The 21,482-nt window shown below is 40.0% G+C and overlaps 1 protein-coding gene across 1 annotated transcript; it reads left to right on the top strand.

The window, feature by feature from the left end:
* Positions 1 to 880: 880 nt before the first annotated feature.
* Positions 881 to 16,603, top strand: LOC121270767 (voltage-dependent anion-selective channel protein 2). The gene is made up of 9 exons (XM_041176177.1): positions 881 to 976; positions 8,228 to 8,299; positions 10,489 to 10,538; positions 13,680 to 13,832; positions 14,218 to 14,270; positions 14,363 to 14,590; positions 14,796 to 14,946; positions 15,034 to 15,091; positions 16,027 to 16,603. Exons 2-9 carry the CDS (start codon positions 8,233 to 8,235, stop codon positions 16,116 to 16,118), a joined length of 852 nt encoding a protein of 283 aa, XP_041032111.1. The 5' UTR covers positions 881 to 976; positions 8,228 to 8,232; the 3' UTR covers positions 16,119 to 16,603.
* Positions 16,604 to 21,482: the final 4,879 nt, after the last annotated feature.

The following is a 21,482-nucleotide window of genomic DNA, read 5'->3' as shown; positions in this document are numbered from 1 at the left end:
TTTCAGTGATATCCTGGTTTTCTATAAGGCAGTGTATTGCTGTTTTCGCCGATGGAATCTGCACAGAGATCACTAATTGCAGTAAGTTTTTAGAAGTATTTTAAGTATTAATTACTAATGTACAACCTCTTGGACAGTGGAAAAATAATTTTACAAGTATGGAATCTCATTCCTGCAGAAAAAAAATAATGTTGGATTACTGTACTGTATTGGATTCCAACTAGAAATCAATTTGGTCCAGTGGGTAGAATTTTCGCCTCTGAATTGCAAGGCTCCGGGTTAAAGTGTCACTCCAGGACTTAACGACCAGACAATCTGAGCGTCAGACTTGATTTTTGGACTCATCACGTTATTCATGTGAATATTCACATTGCTGTTGGTGGGAGTTTGCTGTCTGCACTTCCTTCATTTCAACAGTGGTTACACTTCAAAAGCACTTGAATTGGCTGTAAAGCACTTTGAGACTTCTGTGGCTGTGAAAAGTGCTATATCAATGTAAGTCTTTTTCTATTTGACATGCCTACAAGAAATCTCTGGGCAACTGCATGTGAGGTGAATGTCACAAGCTGTTCCTTAAGCGTGGGGTATTACTGTTTGCCCCCCATGTGCTTGAGATTTGACCAATATGACCTTGTACAAGGGACAAAGGAGCCAACAGTGTAGGCAAAGAACAGATGTTGGGACTTTAGCTGACTAGGGCACTGCCTTCATCTGAATACAAGATGAAGCAAATAAAATATTTTCACTCAGCACGCACATCAGCGTTTAAAAAAAAGAGAAGAATAATCATTGTTATTTTTGATGTTGGGGGGGGTGTTGATTGATTCAGGCGGTCGTCACGGGCGACGGGGTCCTGGCGCAGTAGCCCCGCCCCCTCCCCGGGTTTTTGAGAGTGCGCAGGCGCGGGCGCTGTCTCCTTCACTTCGCCCTTAAAGCAGGAGAGAGCGAGGCCGAGCGGCGGCGGCAGCAGCGACAGGTAACGCCGGGCGGGTGAGGGTGGAGATGGAACTAAACCCGGCTAAACACGCACCATCCGTCCATCCCGGGGTGGAGGGAGGGGAGTGTGCGCACTCGACACCGGGGCGGCGGAGGCGGTTCCCTTACCCGAGCCCCCGGCCCTCTTGGCCAGGCCTTCACTCTGGAGCCGCCTTTGGGAGAGCCGCCCGCCCTGTTGCGGGGTGGGTGGGGTGGAGGTGGAGGACCCATTGCACCCCCTCGGGGGGGAGGGGGACACATTCCACTCCCCCGCCCCTCCCCGGGGGTCGGGGTGGAGGTGGAGGCCGCATTCCCGGGAGGAGGCCGAACTCCAGTATAACTCCAGCCTGTAAGATGGCGCCGGCTGCTGTGTCCCGGGCTGAGGGAGGAGGAGGAGGAGGAGGAGGCGGAGGCGGCAGGGGGGATATTTCCAGGCGATCTCCCTGGTCCCGCTGTTTCCCGAGGCCCGGAGCAGTAACCCACTGAGTCAAGGTGATCGCTTTGACCTCCGCATCATCCGAGCCGTGTTCCTGGGCGGCGGATACATTGAATTTGTTTCCCATCCTCTTGACTTTCATTTCAGGAATAAGGTTTTATTACATTTTGGATTTCCTTTGCTGTAACATTTAAAAAAAACTCCACCAGCCTCTTTTCGCGTCTGGAGAGTTTAATGGTTTTATTATTATGGACTTTTCTCAAACGAGGAAATGTTGTAAAATTGCTGCATTGTATGGAAGGACGACATGTGCATTTGGGAGGCAGACTGAACGTCATTCGTTTCTGTTGGGTCACGCCTTTTCTTTACGTCGATGATGTGTGCTTTCATTTGTAATGACTGCCCTGCACAGCCCCTTAGAATTACCTTTGTTTTAATACATATGACAGTCAGACAGTGACCAATTTCATTGCTGTTTTACAAGAGGCCTTTCATCTGTTGCCTCTTTATGAGAGGGTGAGGAGGGGGGGTGTTGCTGAGGGTAGTATTTCTGCCTAATTTTTGCGTCGAACCAGAAACCTTTTTTGTTCTGTACATGTAGTTACAAATCATGCATGGAGGCTGAAGTGTAAAATTTTACCTGTAACTGGGCCTTTCTAAATTTCCAGCTTTACTTTCTGCTTCTAGGATTTGCCAGCCTACATTTCTTGTTTTGCAGGCTGTGAAAGGCAGCCATGGTCGGATTTGGTACGCCTTTGAGTATATTCAGGTGCAGTCTTGCCCAGTTGTTTTTGGTGGCTGCACAATCTTAATTGTGTAGTCTTCCAAATTAATTCACATGAACTCAGTGTGCAAGCTGCTTCTTGCATGGGCTGCAGAGGTACATATGTTGAGTCTCTGGCAGTTGTGGGGTGGGGTGAAGAAAGAGGGATATATTAAGTTTAAATCCATATTTTCATTAACTTTCATGTGTCTTACATTGCTGCTGATAAGATTTATCTACCAAGGAGTCAGCAGTACTCATAGCCCTTTCTGGTGCATTCCTATCTGTTGTAGGTAAACTGATGTTCAGCTAAGCTTAAGATAAAAGCAGGCTCAAAGGGCTGAGTGGCCTACTCTCCTTAATTCGTATGTTTGAATTAACTAAAGTGCCTATCCATTTCCATTTTTGATAGCAAACCTATTGGGGTGAATGGCCTGTTTTATCTGCTGTAATGTGTAATACTACATATATTAAGGTTTAATTCTTTTGATCTTGTATTTAAGTAATACAGTTGCTGCATCCATTTTTCAAGTTTGCTTTGTGTGTTTTTAAAAGTCAGAATAGAACCCCTTTTAAATGTACTGTATTATCACAACCTGTTAGTCAATGCAGAAATAATTGAAAGAAGGCTTGAATTATAGTCACGCAAACTTAAGCCCTGCTAAATTGAAACAGTGTCTTGGCCTATCACATTTTTCACAGTGAAAAGGGAATCTAAACTCCTGGTGCTTGCTGTTAGTTGCATGAGATCAGTAAGTTTTTTAAAAAATAATTTGGTATTGACCTTATCTTCACACTCGGAAGTTGCCTAATCATCACACCATAGGCACAAACCACCTGCAAATGTTTGGTTGTGGCATAAACCAAGTTTTGAAAACAAATACTTGTTATAGGTCTACATTTCAATCTCCTGTGACAAGCAGTTTTACCAGGTCCTCCTTCCATATTGGCTTTTCGCTCATTATTATAGACAAGTATTGGGTGCCACAAGGCCAAGATGATTTACTTCGAGTGGGGAAATGATCATAGCTGGTCCATGTACAGGATGCTGTACAGGCCCAAATCAAGCACGCATATAAACCCCTCAAAAATATTAATCGCGTAAAAGTTGGATCAGCTTTTTGCGTAAAAAATTTGTCTCAAAAATTCACCTTTTACACTGGTATATGTGGTACTTGAAAAAGGAAAAAAAGGATTTTGGGTCTGTTGCAAGGTGGAGTGAGATTAATTAGCTAGCTCTGTAAAGAAGCTGGAACAGGCATGATCAACTGAATGGCCTCTTTCTGTACTGTATTCTATGATTGCCATCAAGAGAGTTGCTGTTCAATATGCTAAAGCTTATTGGTAGGCATGAACGATTCCACACCTAGGTACTCCATGTAACTTCTGTGATCAGATGTTAAAAATATTAGTCTCTGCCAACAGGAATGCATTAATTGCATAAATTAGCTGCAATTAAATGACCCTTGTAAGTACATTTCAAATTTGCTATCCCCAATGTTATAGACTGTGCAAATCACACTTTACAGTAGCTCAAGCAATGTGATGCCAATGCAAAGGTACAACATACAACATTTCTGCACATGATGCTCTTGGCTGTATTTGTAAGGTGCTTGTAATTGCTCTCCATGTTGAAGCTGAAACAATATAATTAGTTTGAAATCTTGCTGCACTGTTTTCTTTTTCAGTAGTTTGAAATTGTAGTAACTTTGTTTTTCTTAGACATGTTTCTGTAGCTGCTGTTATCTAATAAAATATCTTCATACCTGAATAATTCTTAATTGTGAGCTAGTTGGAAATTATAATGTAGGACACTTGGGATTTAAAAGGTTTGGAGAGAATTTGTGAAATAGTGATTGAGTGATGCCAACCTTGGGATTTAAAAGCCTCTGAGTTTGTGTTAAGGAGGGAATACTGAGGAATGTAAGTAGTCCAGAGCAGAGGTGGGGTCTTGAGTTCAGTACAGTGGATACAGAATGACATCATTTGAATGTAGTAGGAATAAGAGTTCAGAAGCGCATAGACCATATAATTAAAATAGAAACCAACATGGTCACCTGGGGAGGGAAAAGGAAAGAAAAGGCTTAGGGGGACTGGGTGCTGGAAGAATTAGCTGTCAGGCAAAGCATTTACTTTATCCTGTCTAGGAAGATAGGATCTTTATTGGGAGCACTATCTGGTGCATCTTAGTTTTAAGTACATATGCCAATTCCATTTTGCTTATTTTGTGTCGGTGTGGCATCCTTAGCAGATTGGATTCATTCATTCAATCTGTCTGCATTAGTGCACTCTTTTTGCTTTTACAGTGTCCTTCACAATTGAACTACAGAATCTAAGGACCATGTTCATTTTACACAGCTTGTAGTCATTTTCAAACCTGGCTTGCAAATGAAACAGGAACTGCAGTGCATTCTTTGGCTTTACCTCTTCTGCCATAGCCTAATTGAATGTGGAATTTCCTCAATTTTAGCCCTGGCAATGAGACTGTTCCACTGTATCATACACTGGTTGAATTTTTAAATCTATCTTGCATCTGTCTAGTCACATTTAATGCACGCAGCTGCAGACACCCGATTTTAAAAAGCAACTCTTGTTTTTCTTTTATTCACACACGGGAGGTGGGATTCACTGGCTGGGCCAGCATTTATTGCCTGTCCCTAGTTGCCACTGAGCTGGTGGTGAGCTGCCTTCTTGAACTGCAGTTCCTGTAGTGTAGGAACACCCATAGTGCTATGAGGGAGGGAATTCAAGATTTTGACCCAACAACAGTGAAGGAACAGTGATGTATTGCCAAGTCAAGATGGTGTGTGGCTTGGAGGGGTGCTTCCAGGTTGTGATGTTCCCATCTATCTCCTGCCCTTGCCCTTCTAGATGGTAGTGGCCGTGAGTTTGGAAGGTGCTGTCTAAGCAGCTTGGTGAGTTCCTGCAGTGCATCTTGTAGGTGGTACACACTGCTGCTACTGTGCGTCAGTGATGGAGGGAGTGGATGTGGTGCCGATCAAGCGGGCTGCTTTGTCCTGGACGATGTCAAGCTTGTGTGTTGTGGGAGCTGCACTCATCCAGGCAAGTGTTGATTGTAGGTAATCTTGTTGATTTTGTAGTTAATGAAGCAAATTAAAGGCATATCACTCAAAACTTAGCTGCAATGTTTTTCGCTTGGGCCTTTGATTATCCACCATAATAAATAACCCCTCCCCAGAGATGAAAAATAGTATCAATTTTTTTCTTGTGTGTGTGTATGGTACAGAAATATAGAGAGGTAGGTTTCAAATCGATTACATTGTGTTTTTAGGCAAATTGATTTTTTAGTTTAGGCAGTTGGTGTTAGCAGGCAGTGTTGTGAGACAAAGTGGCACAGTTGTGGTCAATAATTGGCATGCACGTTTTTGTTATAAGTCAAAGTTGAGCTTAATCTTTATTTCAGAATCTACTTTTGGCCACCTCTTCGTCAGTTTTCTTTTTGCCTATTGTAGGATTTAGCATTGTTGAGGACTGGAGAGACTAGTGTACACGGCTGCACCTTCTGATAGGATGAGCATTTGATAGACCTGATGATCGTCTCTTTCCATTTTTGCATGTTGGTTATTGCCTCACTGCACATGGTGATGTAACGTGTGAAGACAAGGATGAAAGCAATGTCACCAAATAAAACCCACACTTTGTAAATGGATCTTTGTGCAAATATTAAAGTACTGCAATTTTTTTCAATATGTATTATTTGAAGATCACAAACAGTCTAGTGATTTAAAGTATAGAATTTACAAATATGTTCTTGTTGTGCAGTAAAGGCAGTGAAGGATAGGGATGATTATAAAATTGAAGTTGGTTGAAGAATTGCACAGGATATCTATTAATGCAGCATGGTCATGCACCAGTAGATAGAGGGAATGCATTGTGCCATGTGTGTTGTTGATTTGCCCCTTTTGTTTCCATGCCCTGTATTTTTAATTTCAACTGGGTTACTGAGAGGTGCTTCATCAGCAGGGATTATAAATTGCTTCACACTTCTGTGTGAACACCCTCACCCCACTGCCAAGCAGCTGGGTTAAGTGATGAGAACAGAATAGGCCATCTGTCTTTAGTGTTTGTGGGTAGCATGTTTTGGTACCTTTGGGAGGGAGGGGGTTGGGAATAGAATTTAAAAGATGTCAATGATAGTTCATGTTTGACCTTTTCAGCAAAATTTTTATGAAAGCTAATGAACAGCATAGAAAATGGTGAAGAGTCGTGTGTGGAAAGCTTTCTGTATTTATCCCTTGGCAGGGCAGGATTCAACTGACTGCAATCACAAACTTGCATTACTGGAGAAGAGGAAAAGCATTAGGGCTTAAAACTGTAATTTTAACATTTATACTAAGCTACTATCACATTCTGGCCTGATGTATGAATTTTGTTCATTTTCAATCTGTCTTTTGGCACCCTGGAGCCTTACAAAGGTCTTTGCATTGGCATCATATCAGATTTTTAAGTTACTATAAAGTCTTGTGACTATTGGACTGTGTAGGTAATAGGCATTATGGTTGTATGATCAAGTCTTAGCATCTGAACTTCAGTTAAGGTAATATGTTTCTATTTTATTTGCCTAATAGTGAGGCATTATAAAAACCACTCAGCACAGATTTGATGTGTGCTACTACCTAGTGGGTAAAGGACAATATTTTAATGCATTAAGTTACTGGTATTTTCTGTAGAAAATCCTAGATGTGTGTTTGCATGAAGACTTGATTGTTCTGAAAATGGTTAATATTGACATATTTAGTGTAACACCAATTAATTTCCTACATCGTTGAGAGTAAAGCTGAAGTTTTCTTGGCGAGGATAAACATTTTTGATAGTAGAAGCTTGAGAGGCTTATAACGAAATCCTGATGGGCCTTTTCACTTGGCAGGGATTGGTTAGGGTATTTTTAAAATTTGATGGTTACAGGTGGCACTGGCCTTTGCCCAGTGGGAATGTAATATTGTGGTTCCATATGGTTGTTTGCGGGTTCTGCTTTCCCAGGATTACAGACTGTTTTGGAAATAGAGCCTAAGAAGAGGAAGCTATTTGGCTCACCATGTTTGTGTTGGATCAGTTTAAATATTTAAAAACATTCAAGGGCTGGAAATTCGCATTTGGCTAATTGCAACTGATCTAACTAACATTTAAACTTTATATGTTGCCAGCGTTTACTGCATTCCCGATTTTGGAAGTTGGGTTTCAAACTTCCTTCTGGAGATAGGATCACATGCCATTCGATTACTTGACCTGTTCATTTAATTAGATTATGATTAATCTGTGCCTTCCCTTCATTTACCTGCACTTATTCTACATCCTTTAATTCCCTTACCTAACAAAGATCTAACTTTCTCAGGTGTTGAAGTTTTCAATTAACATCAGCCTCCAGATTTCCACCACCCTTTGCATGAAGAAGAGCTCTCTGACATTACCCTTGGATAGCCTAGCTAGAATCAGGTTCCATGTTCTGGATTGTCATCGGAGAAAAATCGTCTCCCTATCTGTGTGTCCTATTAAATCCTCTAATCGTAAATACCTCTATTAGGTCACCTCTTAATCTGCTGTACTTGAGGGAACACCAGCCTAACCCCCGCAAACTATCTTCAAATATAACCCTACAGACATCTGTTGCAAAATTTTTGGTGTTAAATTGTGTATTTGTTGGAGGTTTCAGCTATCCTTATTGTTATCTAAGGCATGGTTAATTTCAACTCTTTTCAACTGTCTCATATTGCAGTCATGTGAAGTGAACTGGTAGTTGAAACCTTTGAGTAATTTCCTGGGGGAGTTCCAGAATCAAGCTGTGTGGCTCAGTAATTATGTTTTTTCGGGTGCTAAGATCCTTCGTTTAAAAACAGAAAATGCTGGAAATACTCAGGCCTGGCAGCATCTGTGGAGAGAGGCTGTTTTGGGTCTGTGACCTTTGTTCACAACTGGAAAAAGTTAGAAATACAACATGATAGTTTTAGAGTAAGTGAAAGGGGAAGGAATGGAAAAAGAACGAAAGGGGGAAAGTCTGTGATACTTTATTGTTTATTGTGTGTTTACCTCTACAGATACAATGGCTGTACCTCCATCGTATGCAGATCTGGGCAAGGCGGCCAGAGATATTTTCAACAAAGGCTACGGTATGGTATTTCTACAATCAACGTGTATTTCCCTGTATTGTGTGAGTTTGTGCAAGATACTTTATTGAAATGGTGTGATAGTAGGTAGTCAGAAAGATCTATAGCACAATGCTGGGCAAGATAGCATGCACTAACAGGTGGTAGTTTGGCTTCTTACCTATGCTGAAATTACTGGAGTCACCATTCAGACTGAAACCGGATTGGTGAGATTCTCTGCAAGAGGTTTTTACTTTAGAATTGGTTTGAGCCTAGGCACTTAATTTACACTGCAGATTTACTGTCGGTATGCATGCACCCATCTTTAAGGCTGCATGAAGAGTGCTGGCTGGTGCAATTGTGCATGCAGTAAAAAAAATCATTTTCACCATTCTTTGGTGACTGGCACTCTTCATAAATATGAGCTTGTCGCCCTTGCATCCCAGTGTGGCAATGCTATGTGCAGGCCAGCTAGTGGCTAATTCATAGACTTGTTTAATTGCCCTGTGTTGTTTTAATGAAATCGCATTTTTGAGTTTGTAGTTTTTTGCTTCAGAAGTGATGAGAATTGGTAAATGGAAAGTCTGAGACCAGGTTGAAAGTGGTATTTTTAGGGCAGTATAATTCTGTGTGACCTGGAATTGATGATCACTTCAACTCTGTGTCATATCCCATAAAGGCATCTCCACGTGCTTAGCAGGACAGTGCCGATGTGGCTATTTGAGCAGCAGATTGCATTACCGTGGAAAAATTGCTGAAGTGCATTGAAACCTGGAATACTTGAAGATGTCAGTAATGGGAGAAGTGCGCACCTGGCACCAATTATATTTTCAAAGTATTGTAATCTTAAACAGCCTGCGTTGTATTGTTTCGCTGTCAGGTTGGTTTAGGTAACTCATCATGCCTATAGCCCAGTATTGTGCTATAGGTATTTCTAACTACCTACTGTCACACCATTTTGGCCACAAGCAGTAATTTTAGTATAAAATATATTGTATAAGCTTGCACAGTACAGGGAAACACTGCACTTGCAAATACTTAAACATCATTACAAGGAAGTAAAACATTGCGGTGACCAAAAGACACTCACCCGCTCTGTCCATTTCATCATTTCACCAAAACACACACACATGCTGTGTAAATGAGAATTAGCATTGTATGCCCAATGTCAATTGCTAAGAATCAACCACATCTGGATTTCCAATTAATCATATGTAGATAGTGGCTAATGAGTTGGTAAGCATCTCCTATTGGCAGCACTTTATGTAGGGTGCACCATTTTGTATTTAGCTTTAGAAGGGCTGATCTTAACAGCTGACTTGTGCAGGCCAGTAATACCCTTGTAACACTGGGGAGGTTCCTGGTTAGATTCACAACATGAGTGTTCACGACTATTTGTGAAAATCTAGTGTGTGCACAGTGGCCCTTTGCTGAAATAAATGGAATCTGCAATATAAATGGAGATACTACTGCCGATAAGAACTGGCACAATTATGCATTGATTACAACAGATAAAAAGATCATTTACTAAAACCTGGCTGGGTGACCAGATGAACATGTGTAAAATATTAGGAAACATGTAATGTCAGAAAGTGTCACCGAACCCCATCAACATAGCCTTTTATTATTTTGTCCTTCATCTATTTATCTAGCTTTTCCCATAAATGCATCTATCCTATTTGCTGTTGTGGAAGTGAATTTATCACTCTAACCACTCTCTGGGTAAAGACATTTCTCCTGAATTCCCCGTTGGATTTAAAATCCATCATTACATTTACGGCTCCCAGTTCTGGTCTTGCCCGCAAGTGGAAACAACCTCACTACGTCTACCCAATCGAACATTCTCATAATCTACCCTATCAGGTCACCCCTTTAGTTGTCTCTTCTAGAGCAAAGAACTTCAGTTTGTTCAGTCTTTCCTAATGAATATAAGTTTTTAGTTCTAGTTATTGTTTTAAATAGTATTGCTGGTCTTGTAGCATTAAATACACAATCTACACTTAAGTCACTTATTACTTATAGTTCTAATTTATGATACCTTTATTAAAATGGACCCGTTTACATTTATCAAACTTTACCCTGTTACATGCGGTTAACAAGAACCATGTTTTTATGGGATAGATTTGAGTTGGTGACTATTCTGCTGTACAGAGTATGAATACACTTTATTAAAATTGAAAGGATCTTAGTGATGTGACTTTTCTGTTTTCTAGGTTTCGGTTTGGTAAAGCTTGAAGTGAAAACCAAGTCACAGAGTGGAGTGGTAAGATCATTAACTTTTATCCACACTCTAGTATTTTAAATATTTGTGTCATACAGTTTTAATAGGCAAAATGTCAGTGAGCTTTTAAAACTTGTATATTTTGCTGAACTACTTCCAGAGGAACTAATTCAGCAGCATGTGTTCAGAATCATGAGGCAGCTGGACAGAGGAGATAGGGAGAAACTGGTCTCATTGGTGGAAGGATAGAGAACCAGGGGCACCTATTTAAAGGTGGATAGAAAAAAAACCCAAGGCAACATTGGGGGAAAAAAACTTGTTTATGCAACAAATGAGTAGAAGTGATGAGGAAAAATCTTTTCATCCAGAGGGTGGTTGGAGTCTGGAACAAGCTTCCTGAAAGGGTGGTGGAGGCAGGTTCGATTGAGGTATTCAAAAGGGAATTATCTGAAAAGAGAGAATGTGCAAGGGATAAGGCAGGGGAGTGGGCCTAGATAGAATGCTCTTTCAGCAAACCAGTGCAGACTCGATGGATCAAATGGCCGCCTTCTGCACTAAAGATTCTGTGATAGGTGGTTAGAATCCGGAATGCACAGCCTGAGATTCTAGTGGAGGCAGATTCAGTGTGGCTTTCAAAGGTAATTGGATAATTATCTGGAGAGAGAATTTGCAAGACTACTGGGAAATGGCACGGGTGAAGGACTGAGGCGTTGTGGCAGAAAGCTAACACAGACATGAAGTGGCAAATGGCCACCTTTCTACTGGAACCATTCTTTGATTGTATTCTGTATTGGACAGTTAATGCTCTGATTTTGCACCCAGGCTGGTTCATAGCATTGATGTGACAACATTGAAGCAAATACATATTTGCAGCATTGTATGCTTGCAGTTCAAATTGTTCATGATTTGAGTATTTCTAAAAAGGAGAGACATTTTCTGTCAAAGCTTCTTGTCGTGCACTCATCAGGACAATTCACAATACCAATTGTCCTGATGAATGCAAGTTGAAAAGCTTCAACAAAAAATGTCTTTTTTTTCAGCAATACTCAAGTTCTGTACTACCAAATAACTATTTGTTCATGACTTGATGTTTCTGTTTGGGTTTTTCCCAAAGTTGGAAGGAGGTATGTACAGAGAATTGATGCCTTGAAAAGGAAGTGTAGTCAGCCATGAAGGATTGTTTGACTGCTTAATTGAAATGGCACCAGTTCATCTGGTGGAAATTATTGAATCCCACAGTCTTCAGAAACCACACATCCTGGTGTTATCTCACTTGTATTGGGGCACTGTAATAAACAGGAATCATTTGTTAATTCTGGTTGCTGCATTATGCTTAATAATTCTAGACTGAGTGCATTGGAGTCTGTATGAGGCGTGGCAGTTTTTCCCACTTTAGTGATAAGTAAATAGAAACATCATGTACAATACAACAATTTCTTTTGTGCCTCAGTTATGTAGAATTCTGTAGTTTTACAGTGCAGAAACGGGCCATTGGGCCCAGATTGTCGGTGTTTATGTTCCACATGAACCTCTTCTCGCTACACCTCATCTCACCCTTTCTACATAATGTATCAAGCACTAGATAGAGAAATTGGATTTTCTGAAAATGTGCTTGGTTGCATTGAATTTAGATCTGTATTTTGGGACTGTGTTTGAGCTCTTACAAACCCTAACAGTACTCATTTTTTGACATGCCATGTACATTATGTGGCTACTTCTGGAACTAGTATTGTAATATGAAGTAGGTGCCTTGTGTGACTTTGGATGAAAGGAATTAGCACTTTATCAGATCATCTATTACCTGTTGATGGAAGCTTGTCACATGGTTGTATGCTTGTCTTTCCATTTTGCTGTCTGCTTAGCCACATTAGTTTGGTCAGATTCAGACAGCACCCAGTCTGCTCATTCTTGGTGAGCAGACTTGGAGATTAATGCAACCTGACTGCCATACTGCTACATTTCTGCTGACGCTGAAACATGTTTTGTTCAGTTGTGAGAAATATTTATTAGTAACAAATGCTGCTTGCCAAAATTTACATGCAGTAAAATATAATTCTCGTGAAACTTTAATGCACATGTTACTGCGGCTAGAAACTATAGATTAAATTGTTATTAATACTGAGTCACTGGTGAATGGATAAATTCCAAACCATCTTTCCAGGGATTAGAATATTCACTTTTATAATTAATGTTGCGTTTTTTGAATTGCTTTTCAAAGGAATCCTTTTTAATTTGTTGTGGTTATACAGTTACTTGGATCAACTGATCCAAAAACTGCTGCTTCACTTGGGGATAGTTCACTATGCTTATTGGAACTCTAATCAAAATATATTGTCGCCAAAATCTACACCAGTGTTGAAATGACACACATAGGAGTTGTAATCCAATTGAATTCTAACTATTTGAGTTTGTGGTACAGTTGAAGCATTCGAGTGTGCAATGCCGGTTGAATTTTAATAGCTAAATGAGTACTTAAATGTCGTGCCCCTTGTCTACACACTTCTCTTTTTCATATAAATGCAGTCAATCTGTTGAGATACTTTTAGGCCTATTAATTACTGAACTTACTGAGTTTTTTCCCCAAACTTTTCTCCCCACTCTATCTCCTGTAGTTGTTGGCACGGATACCTGCAGCTCTCTGGTATGCTGCCTAAGTGTCCATTGTTAGAGAAGCTTAAGCAGTGACTCCTGTCCACATGCATTTACCTGTAGAAGTCATTGGACTGTGGCAGGATAAGGGGCCCACACAGCCCCATCCCAAGCTTTTGTGTACTGCGTGCTTGTAGTGCCCCTGAAGCTACCCAAACTGAGATCAGCTAACGTGGCTTAGATGAGGAACTTGACCCAATTTGTTTTTAAAAACTGCTTTAAAATGTTTGAGATGCACTGAGGTGTTATATAAATACAAGTCTGCCTTTGTCCCCATTATTTTATTGTAGAGGAGGATGTGATTCTCTTATATGATGGGTCAATACCAAATATCCATAGATTTTAAAATGACAAATCCATTTATAAATCTGCAAAACTCTCCATTTGAATTAGCCTATGTTTTAAGTCAACCGTGAGTAGATGTGTACATGAGTAAGTTTACGCTGGTAAATGTTCTACGTGTTTACAAGTAAATGAAATGTGAGTGTGGAAGGTACTAATTGTTACTCTTTCTCTCATTAACAACATTGACAGGAATTCACAACTTCGGGTTCATCAAACACTGAAAGCGGTAAAGTATCTGGAAGCTTGGAAACCAAGTACAAGTGGTCTGAATATGGCCTCACTTTCACAGAGAAGTGGAACACTGATAACACTTTGGGAACAGAAATTGCAATTGAAGATCAGGTAATCATCTGACCATGTGGCAGATCTAAATCTAGTCTTGTATTTTAGTTGACACCGGATTGAGTGGGCAACAGGTGAAGAATGGAATGTTTTGAAACTATCTGATGGTGCCAATGTGAAAATACTGTCCAGCTCACTAGGAGGTGTCAGTGAGGCATTTAATAGTGACTTTTGTGGAAGAACCCAAGTACTCCATAGTTGGGTTATTTTTCATTTTTAAAGTAATGGGTAGTTAATCTTTACACCCTTCATTCAACTGTTCTTTTAAAGTAACTTTTGTGATATTAGCTGAGAGCAGGAATTTGCTATGGTCACATTTAGTTCTGTAATACATTTTTAGTATTGAATTGTGCACTGAAACACCATTTTCTTCTTCCTTTACCAGCTTGCCAAAGGTCTGAAACTGACATTTGACACCACTTTCTCACCTAACACTGGGTAATTATAGTGGTTAAAAATGGGACAGAATTTTTTTTTTACTGACTTGCTTATGCATTGGAAACTAAATTGCCCCCATTTTGCATTCTCAGCAAGAAGAGTGGCAGAGTGAAGACAGCATACAAGCGTGAATATGTTAACCTGGGCTGTGATGTAGATTTTGACTTTGCAGGCCCTGCGATTCATGCTTCAGCAGTTGCTGGTTACGAAGGATGGCTTGCTGGTTACCAAATGTCCTTCGATACAGCCAAGTCAAAACTGACGCAGAACAACTTTGCAGTGGGCTACAAAACTGGGGACTTCCAGTTGCACACTAACGTGTAAGTTATGCCAATAGTCTGATGCTTAGTTTTAGGTTCACTCTAACTCCGGTTTGTTTGAATATTTTTGCTAATATTAAAAATTGAGCGAATAGTCTTGGCCTGTGCAATAGAAATATTTTCTTTATTTTACTGCTTTGGATTGGACACTTGTCTTGAGGCACCCAAACCAAAATTTAATTTAAGATGTGGTTTAAATCATCAGGAATGACGGCGCTGAATTTGGAGGCTCTATCTATCAGAAAGTAAGCGAAAACCTGGATACAGCTGTAAATCTTGCCTGGACTGCAGGTAACAACAGTACCCGCTTTGGCATTGCTGCTAAATACCAACTTGACCCTACTGCTTCCATTTCTGTAAGTACAGCTTTCTTTATCCTAAGTATTTAAATGTTTTTTGGGCTTTTTTGGTTTGTGTTACTGATTTCTACTAATGTGTTTCAGGCAAGAGTCAATAACTCCAGCCTAATTGGATTAGCTTACAGCCAAGTTCTTAGGCCAGGTAAGTTTCCATTCATTTTGCTTCATTTGTTTGAAGACCATGGTGATAGGTAGTTAATTCACCTGTAAAGCGTATGGAGTAGAATTCCTTTGAAGCTCAGTGAAATGTTACATTTTCAACTCAATTCGTACAAAAGGTTCTTGTGAACTGTAGCACTGCCCTCTCCAGTTTATATTTCTTATTCCACCTGGCACTGTTCTGTTAGATGCTTGGCAAAAGCAGAACTGGGAAATCTGACTACTCGTAAGGCCCATGAGAAAGTGAGTATCTGGAGTTCCTGGAATGAAACAATTAATGCAGCTTGAAAAATTCCAAGTGCAGCTGATGACAGGAAAACTCTTGCCTGCAGCGTTACTAGTGTCTCTAAGCCCACTAAGGTTAAATAACATGAGGAATGCTACTTTCAGAAATCCAGGGTATAAACAGCCTATGCAGATATTCTCAAACTGAATGGGCTAAGGTCAGCACAACTAATGTGCAGTAATTATATTGGATGGGATTAAATGAGGCTGTTAAAGGGCAACTTGACATATCCCATCCCAGCTGATTTATTTCTACGTTACCAACTACAGGTGCCTGCTGTAGCCTGTGAATTGAGGTTTGTTTTGTACATTGCTATAAATAAAGCAAGCTGGTCAGTGTCACATTCCTGATTTCCTCTCCCTAATAAAGTGGAGCAAAGAAAGTCTCAAACTAGATCATGTCTTGCAGATGTTTTGCTGGTCTAGTCAAGGTTGGAATTCTTTGAATTGTCAAAATTATTTAAAAAAAAAATAACACTTCAGTTATGAAGACCCATTCCATCTGGTCACTGATTTGTTCTGGTTCCTACTTAAAATTCAGCTGTCAATGGTTTTAAAATTGGATCTCGAGACATGGAAGGGAATCCAGTATGACAGTAATATTTCTAACCACCTATGATTTGTCCACTACAGGTATAAAACTCACTCTGTGTTCCCTAATTGATGGAAAGAGCATCAATTCCGGTGGTCACAAGCTTGGTCTGGGCCTTGAATTGGAAGCTTAAGATGTGCACCTTTTATCTTCGATGACAAAGGGATATCGGAAGAAAGCAGCATTTGGCCATAACATGTAATTCCAACTTGACCAATGGGCTTTTCTGGAAAGGAAGTTTCAAATCAACCACGTACCTGTATTTTTAGTACTTTAAAGCTGTAATTGTTCTTTGAGTGAAATTGGTTATCTAGAAGGTGATACAGAAGTCATATGTCACTCATTTATACATAATTTAAAAATGTATTTAACTGTTAATATAACAGTCCTAATAATGGAATAGGCCTTTACAAAACTCAAGTCGTGACTGCATGTTTCCTGGTTTAATGTCTATTTTGAGACGTTGTGCTGTGTCAGTTCACCTACAGTTGGATAAATTGAAGTTATCCAAGTTGCAATTAAATTTTATGGAATCTGTGTATAGCAAAAAAAAATCCACAACTATTTTCGGTATCCCAAACCCACACAGTTGATGCTGAATAAAAAGAATCAAATACAGTGTGTTGTTTTATCCCTTTTCCTCTTTATGTAACATTTGAAGCTGCTTACCACTGTGCATACCTCTCCCAGGAGGGAGCAATGGATTAGTTTGGTGCACTTTATGGTGGCTGTGAAAAATGATCAGTTTTTGTGGAGTTGGTTTGCATTTCTTTCACTTTTTTGCTCAACTGTATGCATGCCACACATAACACACAGACTGCTGCGCATCGAGTTTGCTGTGACTCCTATATACCCAGAGGATTGGTGCAAGATCACATTCTGTCTCTGGTGTAGAATGGACACCACAAATGCATAAACGGACACTTGGCACAGCAATATCTTAGGTGGTGCTTTTAATATTGAAAAGGATCCCCAGATGCTTCAGAGGAACAGGTGCTGAGCATTGTGAGACTGTTGAGAAATAACCAGGAGATTGGCAGATTAAAGATTAAAGTTGTAAACTCCTGACAGGGGGAGGGTCTCTGTGTAGGGCTGACAACTGAAGGCTGTTTCACCATGGTGTAGGACTCAGGCCAGAGTCAAGACCAAAGTGGTAGTATAGTAATTTCCTTTTAAATATCCAGTTTACCTCTTCCATTATTTCTGTGTATTGTAATCTGCACTGATTTATAAAAAGTTCTGTGGAATATCATTGCTTAGGAAGAGAAGCGGAGCAAATTAGTTTTAAAATAGTCTGGTGCAGACAGTTTGTACCCAACAGTCTTTGCAGTAGGTGCAGAAATTAATGAAGATTTAGCGAATGATTTTGTCATTTCACTGAATTCAAGAAATTGGATAGTATTAGAATAATTACATAATTTAAAACTGGGTCCAGACATTGCAAGACTAATGCATATATCGTCAATCAGTGGATATACTTGTTTTACAAAAAAAAACCAGGTCAGGTTAACAAATTCTCTCGGTTGTCTTGTTTTCTTCTCGTTGGTCTGTATATGGAATTTCAAAGCTTTTGATAAGTTCCATGTTGGCGATCGATAGTTGAGATGAGTAGTCAGGAAATGGAAGATAAGGTATGGCAGATATCAATAGAAAATTAGTTTAAATCACAGTCTTACTGTTGTTGCTTGGTGTAGATTTTGCTTTTAATCCTAATTCAACATTTGTACCATTTATGGGCCCATCTTTTAAGGGCAGTAGACGAAAATTACGAGCTCAATACTCATTTGACTTAAGGTGTTTTACAACAGTGCTGATGTCATGCACCAAGCTTTATTTTGTACTTTTTGTTTGGGGTGGTACTGTAGCTCCATCCTCATGTACTATCATCAATACTTGTTTCTCCAAAGACCTATTTTTGCAATAGCAGTTTATTTTCAATGACATTATTGACAAATAAAGCTGAGAAATTGGAATAATTTAGAAGTCATAGTTTAAAATTAGCTATTGAAGATGCTGAATATTTAGGGTGCCCTGCTGGGCTGACAAACCACCCCTGGTAGCACTATTAGTCTCATTGATGTAGAGTGCCATACAATAACAATTTATTATCAAGAATAAGCCCAAAAGATTTGTGGCACAATTCAGGTGCTCCTTTTCTCCCATCTTCACAAGACAAGGTAGTTTCCATGAATCTAGCATTTTGGGGTAGCAAAGCAATGCTTTTGCAAGATATTTTCTCATAATTTCTTGTGCAATGTATCCCATACAAACCTTTCTTCTTCCCACCCTGTGATTCCAAGTAGGCGGGAGAAATAAACACATCCCATTGTTGGTTGAAGTAGCCACACTCCTTTATAACAATTTTTTTTTAAAGACACTGGCCATTTGATTTTTGCATGATTTAAGTTTTCATATAATTCTGTAACTAGCATTGAGGCTCTGCTGTGCTGCATTTTGATTGTTAAACACTGGTGCTGGACAGAAACCCCTTTGCTGTCAAACATATTTGTGACGACTCACTAGTTAGGAGTAGGGTTTCTACTTGCTGTTACAGAAGTTTAAACTTGCATGCTGATGAATGGCCATAACATCTCCAATTTAATCGAGATGGAACAATCTCACCTATTGAGTATCAGGAATAAGATCCGAGGAAGTATGAAAGTAAATTCATAGTTTACAACTCTACTTGCCTGAACATGTTGATTGTGGGTGTTCAATTTTTAATGAAAGTTTATAGAATCCCCACAATCTTCATGGATGTAGAAGTGGGAAGATGATGGTGCAAGGATAGCCTATGCAATGTTTGGAAATGGCAGCTGTGATCCTTGTGTGAAGTATTTTGACAGCTGTTTTAAAATCACTTGGTTGCAATGTGACAGCATAGAGCAAAAGTGAGGGGAAGTCAGAAAAGTTTTAAATATTTTTATTTCAGCATAGACAACTTTAATATTAGTTATTTAGATACTTCCTATTATGTGGCCTTATTGTGTTTCCAGAGTATTGATTTTTTTTTTTGGTGTGTCTCTTTAAATCCCCATCTTGATGGCCTGATCATAATAAGGTTGCTGGACTCCTGTTGAGGGTCTCAGAAGTTGAATTCCATTCTCAAATTTGGATTTATTTCTCAACATCATTGAGAGTGCCCGTGTGTCTTTGGCAGCCTACTCCCATCTATTAGTCTATTTGAAATGTGCCATTTAATGTGTTGAAACTCTTGGGTCAACTGTACCCCACAAGAGCAACCTAGCAAAGTATCACTGAGTGGTATGGTATCTGCAGAAATCCACAGACTTGCTTGATCTGAACTTCCAGAAGAAATGTAATAAGACTGAAGTATAGATATAACGCTACATGCTTAATGTGCTAAATAATATGGTGTTGGATTTCTGTGGAGCAACATTGATGCCAATAAAGTTCTGATATTTACTGCTCTCCACTGCATCTTGTGATCAAGTGTATTAGTATAATTAGGGCTTTATTGCAGTATAGATAAATGTAATTATAGGAATTAAAGTTTAAGCAGGACTCATTAGAAAAATTGTTAACCTTAAACACTTGTCATGTGTCTTATCTAATTGAGTTTTAATTACATGAACAATAAAGAAACATGCAGAGTTGAGATTTTTGTAAAACTAATTGTCTCCGTACATTTGTTTTTAATAATGTGTACGTTAACAATTAATGTTGGCTAGGGCACAGGGAGAGTTTCACTGCTCTTCTAGTAGTGACATAGAATCTGTTGCAGCTATCTGAGCTGGGGTTTTGGTTTAATATCGCCTCTGAAAGATGAATATCAGGATTTTCTGCTTTTTCTATAAACGTCAGGCACACAATAATGATCAACTGCAAACTAATCTTCATGTTTGGAAAGTACAGCAAGCTTAGGGTCATAGACAAGACTCTCAGATGTAGTTAGATCAGGCAAGATGCTACTGGAAGTGCCCAGGTCAGTCGTAGGATATCATCTGAAAGCTGCTGTGTTGTGTGTTCATCTGTTGGGCAATGGGGTGTAGGTTTTCAGTGCTTATTTCTGGCATGGAAGCCTCCTGTTGATTGCCACTTACTGCTGTCCCTTAGTTGATGAATCAGTGCCCCTCCATGTTGAACACCCTATCGAAGAGGAACTGAAAATAGCAAGGGCACAGAATGTATTCATAAGTGGGGTCTCCAATGTCTCAGTAATGCTGCTACTGGCCAAGCTGTGAGAGTCCTGCAGGAGATAACTGCCAGATTGGGCCTGCGGTAGGTAGTGAAAGAACCAACATGATGGAGAAACCTGCTTGACTTGTCCCCACAAATCTACCTGTCACAGGTTCACCTGTCTATGACAGCACTGGTAGGAGTGCCTACTCACAAGGAGTCCTTGTGCAGACAAAAGTCCTGCCTTCGTAGTGACGATATCCTTCATTGTGTTGTGTGGCACTACCACTGCTAAACGGGATAGATTCAGAATGGATGTAGCAGCTCAAACCTGGGCAACCTTGGGGCCTTTGATGTGATTCCATGATTGGGTAATATTTGCTAAATTACTCTCTGTGCTAAGAATTACGCTGACAACTAATTTGGGATTATCAGTCAGACTCACAAAGTGGTGCATTTGCATGTACTGGAAGCTGCATATATTAATATACAGGGCCCTGTTCTTTGCAGACAGGGAGAACATATACACACATAGCACCTGTTTCAGCTAAACAAAATAAGTGACAGCCAGGTGGTGGCATAGTGGTATTGTCATTGGGCTAGTATTTCAGAGACCCAGGGTAATGCTCTGGGGTCCAGGGTTCAAGACCCACTATGACAGATGGTGAAATCTTAATTAAAACCATTGCCAATTGTCAGAAAAACTCATCTGGTTCACTAATGCCCTTTAAGAAGGAAATCTGCTGTCCTTACCTGCTCTTGGCCTACATGTGAGTCCAGACCCACAGCAATGTGGTTGACTCTTTAAATTCCCTCTGAACAAGGGCAATTTGGGATGGGCAATAAATGCTGGCCTAGCCAGCGACACCCACATCCCATGAACAATTTTTTTAAAATTCGCTGACTCATTCCTCAGGGCAATGCCTTGACTAATCAGGGTCAAGTTGCTTGGTTTAAATTTCAAACAATACGTGGCAGTTAACTGTCAGTCATCTTCACTGGTGCATTCTTCATGGCAATGCCACTTGCAAACCAATTAGCACTCTCTTCACATACAGTATAAAGTATTGTTTTCCCCTTATATTGGTATTCTTGTGAAGTGTCTTGATGAGCACAAGATGAAGAGCTTAGATGTGCCTCTTTCAGCAATACTCATTGATATAAATTGTAAAAAGTTGAGACCCTAGAACAGGCCCCTGCAGGACTCCATTCATTGCATCCTGCTAAACAGAAAAAGACCCACTTATGTGTACTCTCTGTTTTCTGCCAGCCAACCAATGGGCAGAATTTTGCTCTCGGATGGTGGGCAGCTGACCCCCGCCACTGAAACGGGGCCCGCTGCCATTTTAAGTGGCAT

Source organism: Carcharodon carcharias, chromosome 28, assembly GCF_017639515.1.
Source record: "Carcharodon carcharias isolate sCarCar2 chromosome 28, sCarCar2.pri, whole genome shotgun sequence".
Classification (NCBI taxonomy): Eukaryota; Metazoa; Chordata; class Chondrichthyes; order Lamniformes; family Lamnidae; genus Carcharodon; species Carcharodon carcharias.
Note: the sequence above shows the minus strand (reverse complement) of the source record. Positions and strands in the feature narration are given on the sequence as shown.

Coding starts and splice junctions, on each gene's coding strand:
- LOC121270767 (XM_041176177.1), top strand. CDS start 8,233: ATGGCTGTACCTCCATCGTATGCAGATCTGGGCAAGGCGGCCAGAGAT. Junction 10,539..13,679: donor CCAAGTCACAGAGTGGAGTG/GTAAGATCATTA, acceptor CAACATTGACAG/GAATTCACAACTTCGGGTTC. Junction 14,947..15,033: donor ACCCTACTGCTTCCATTTCT/GTAAGTACAGCT, acceptor AATGTGTTTCAG/GCAAGAGTCAATAACTCCAG.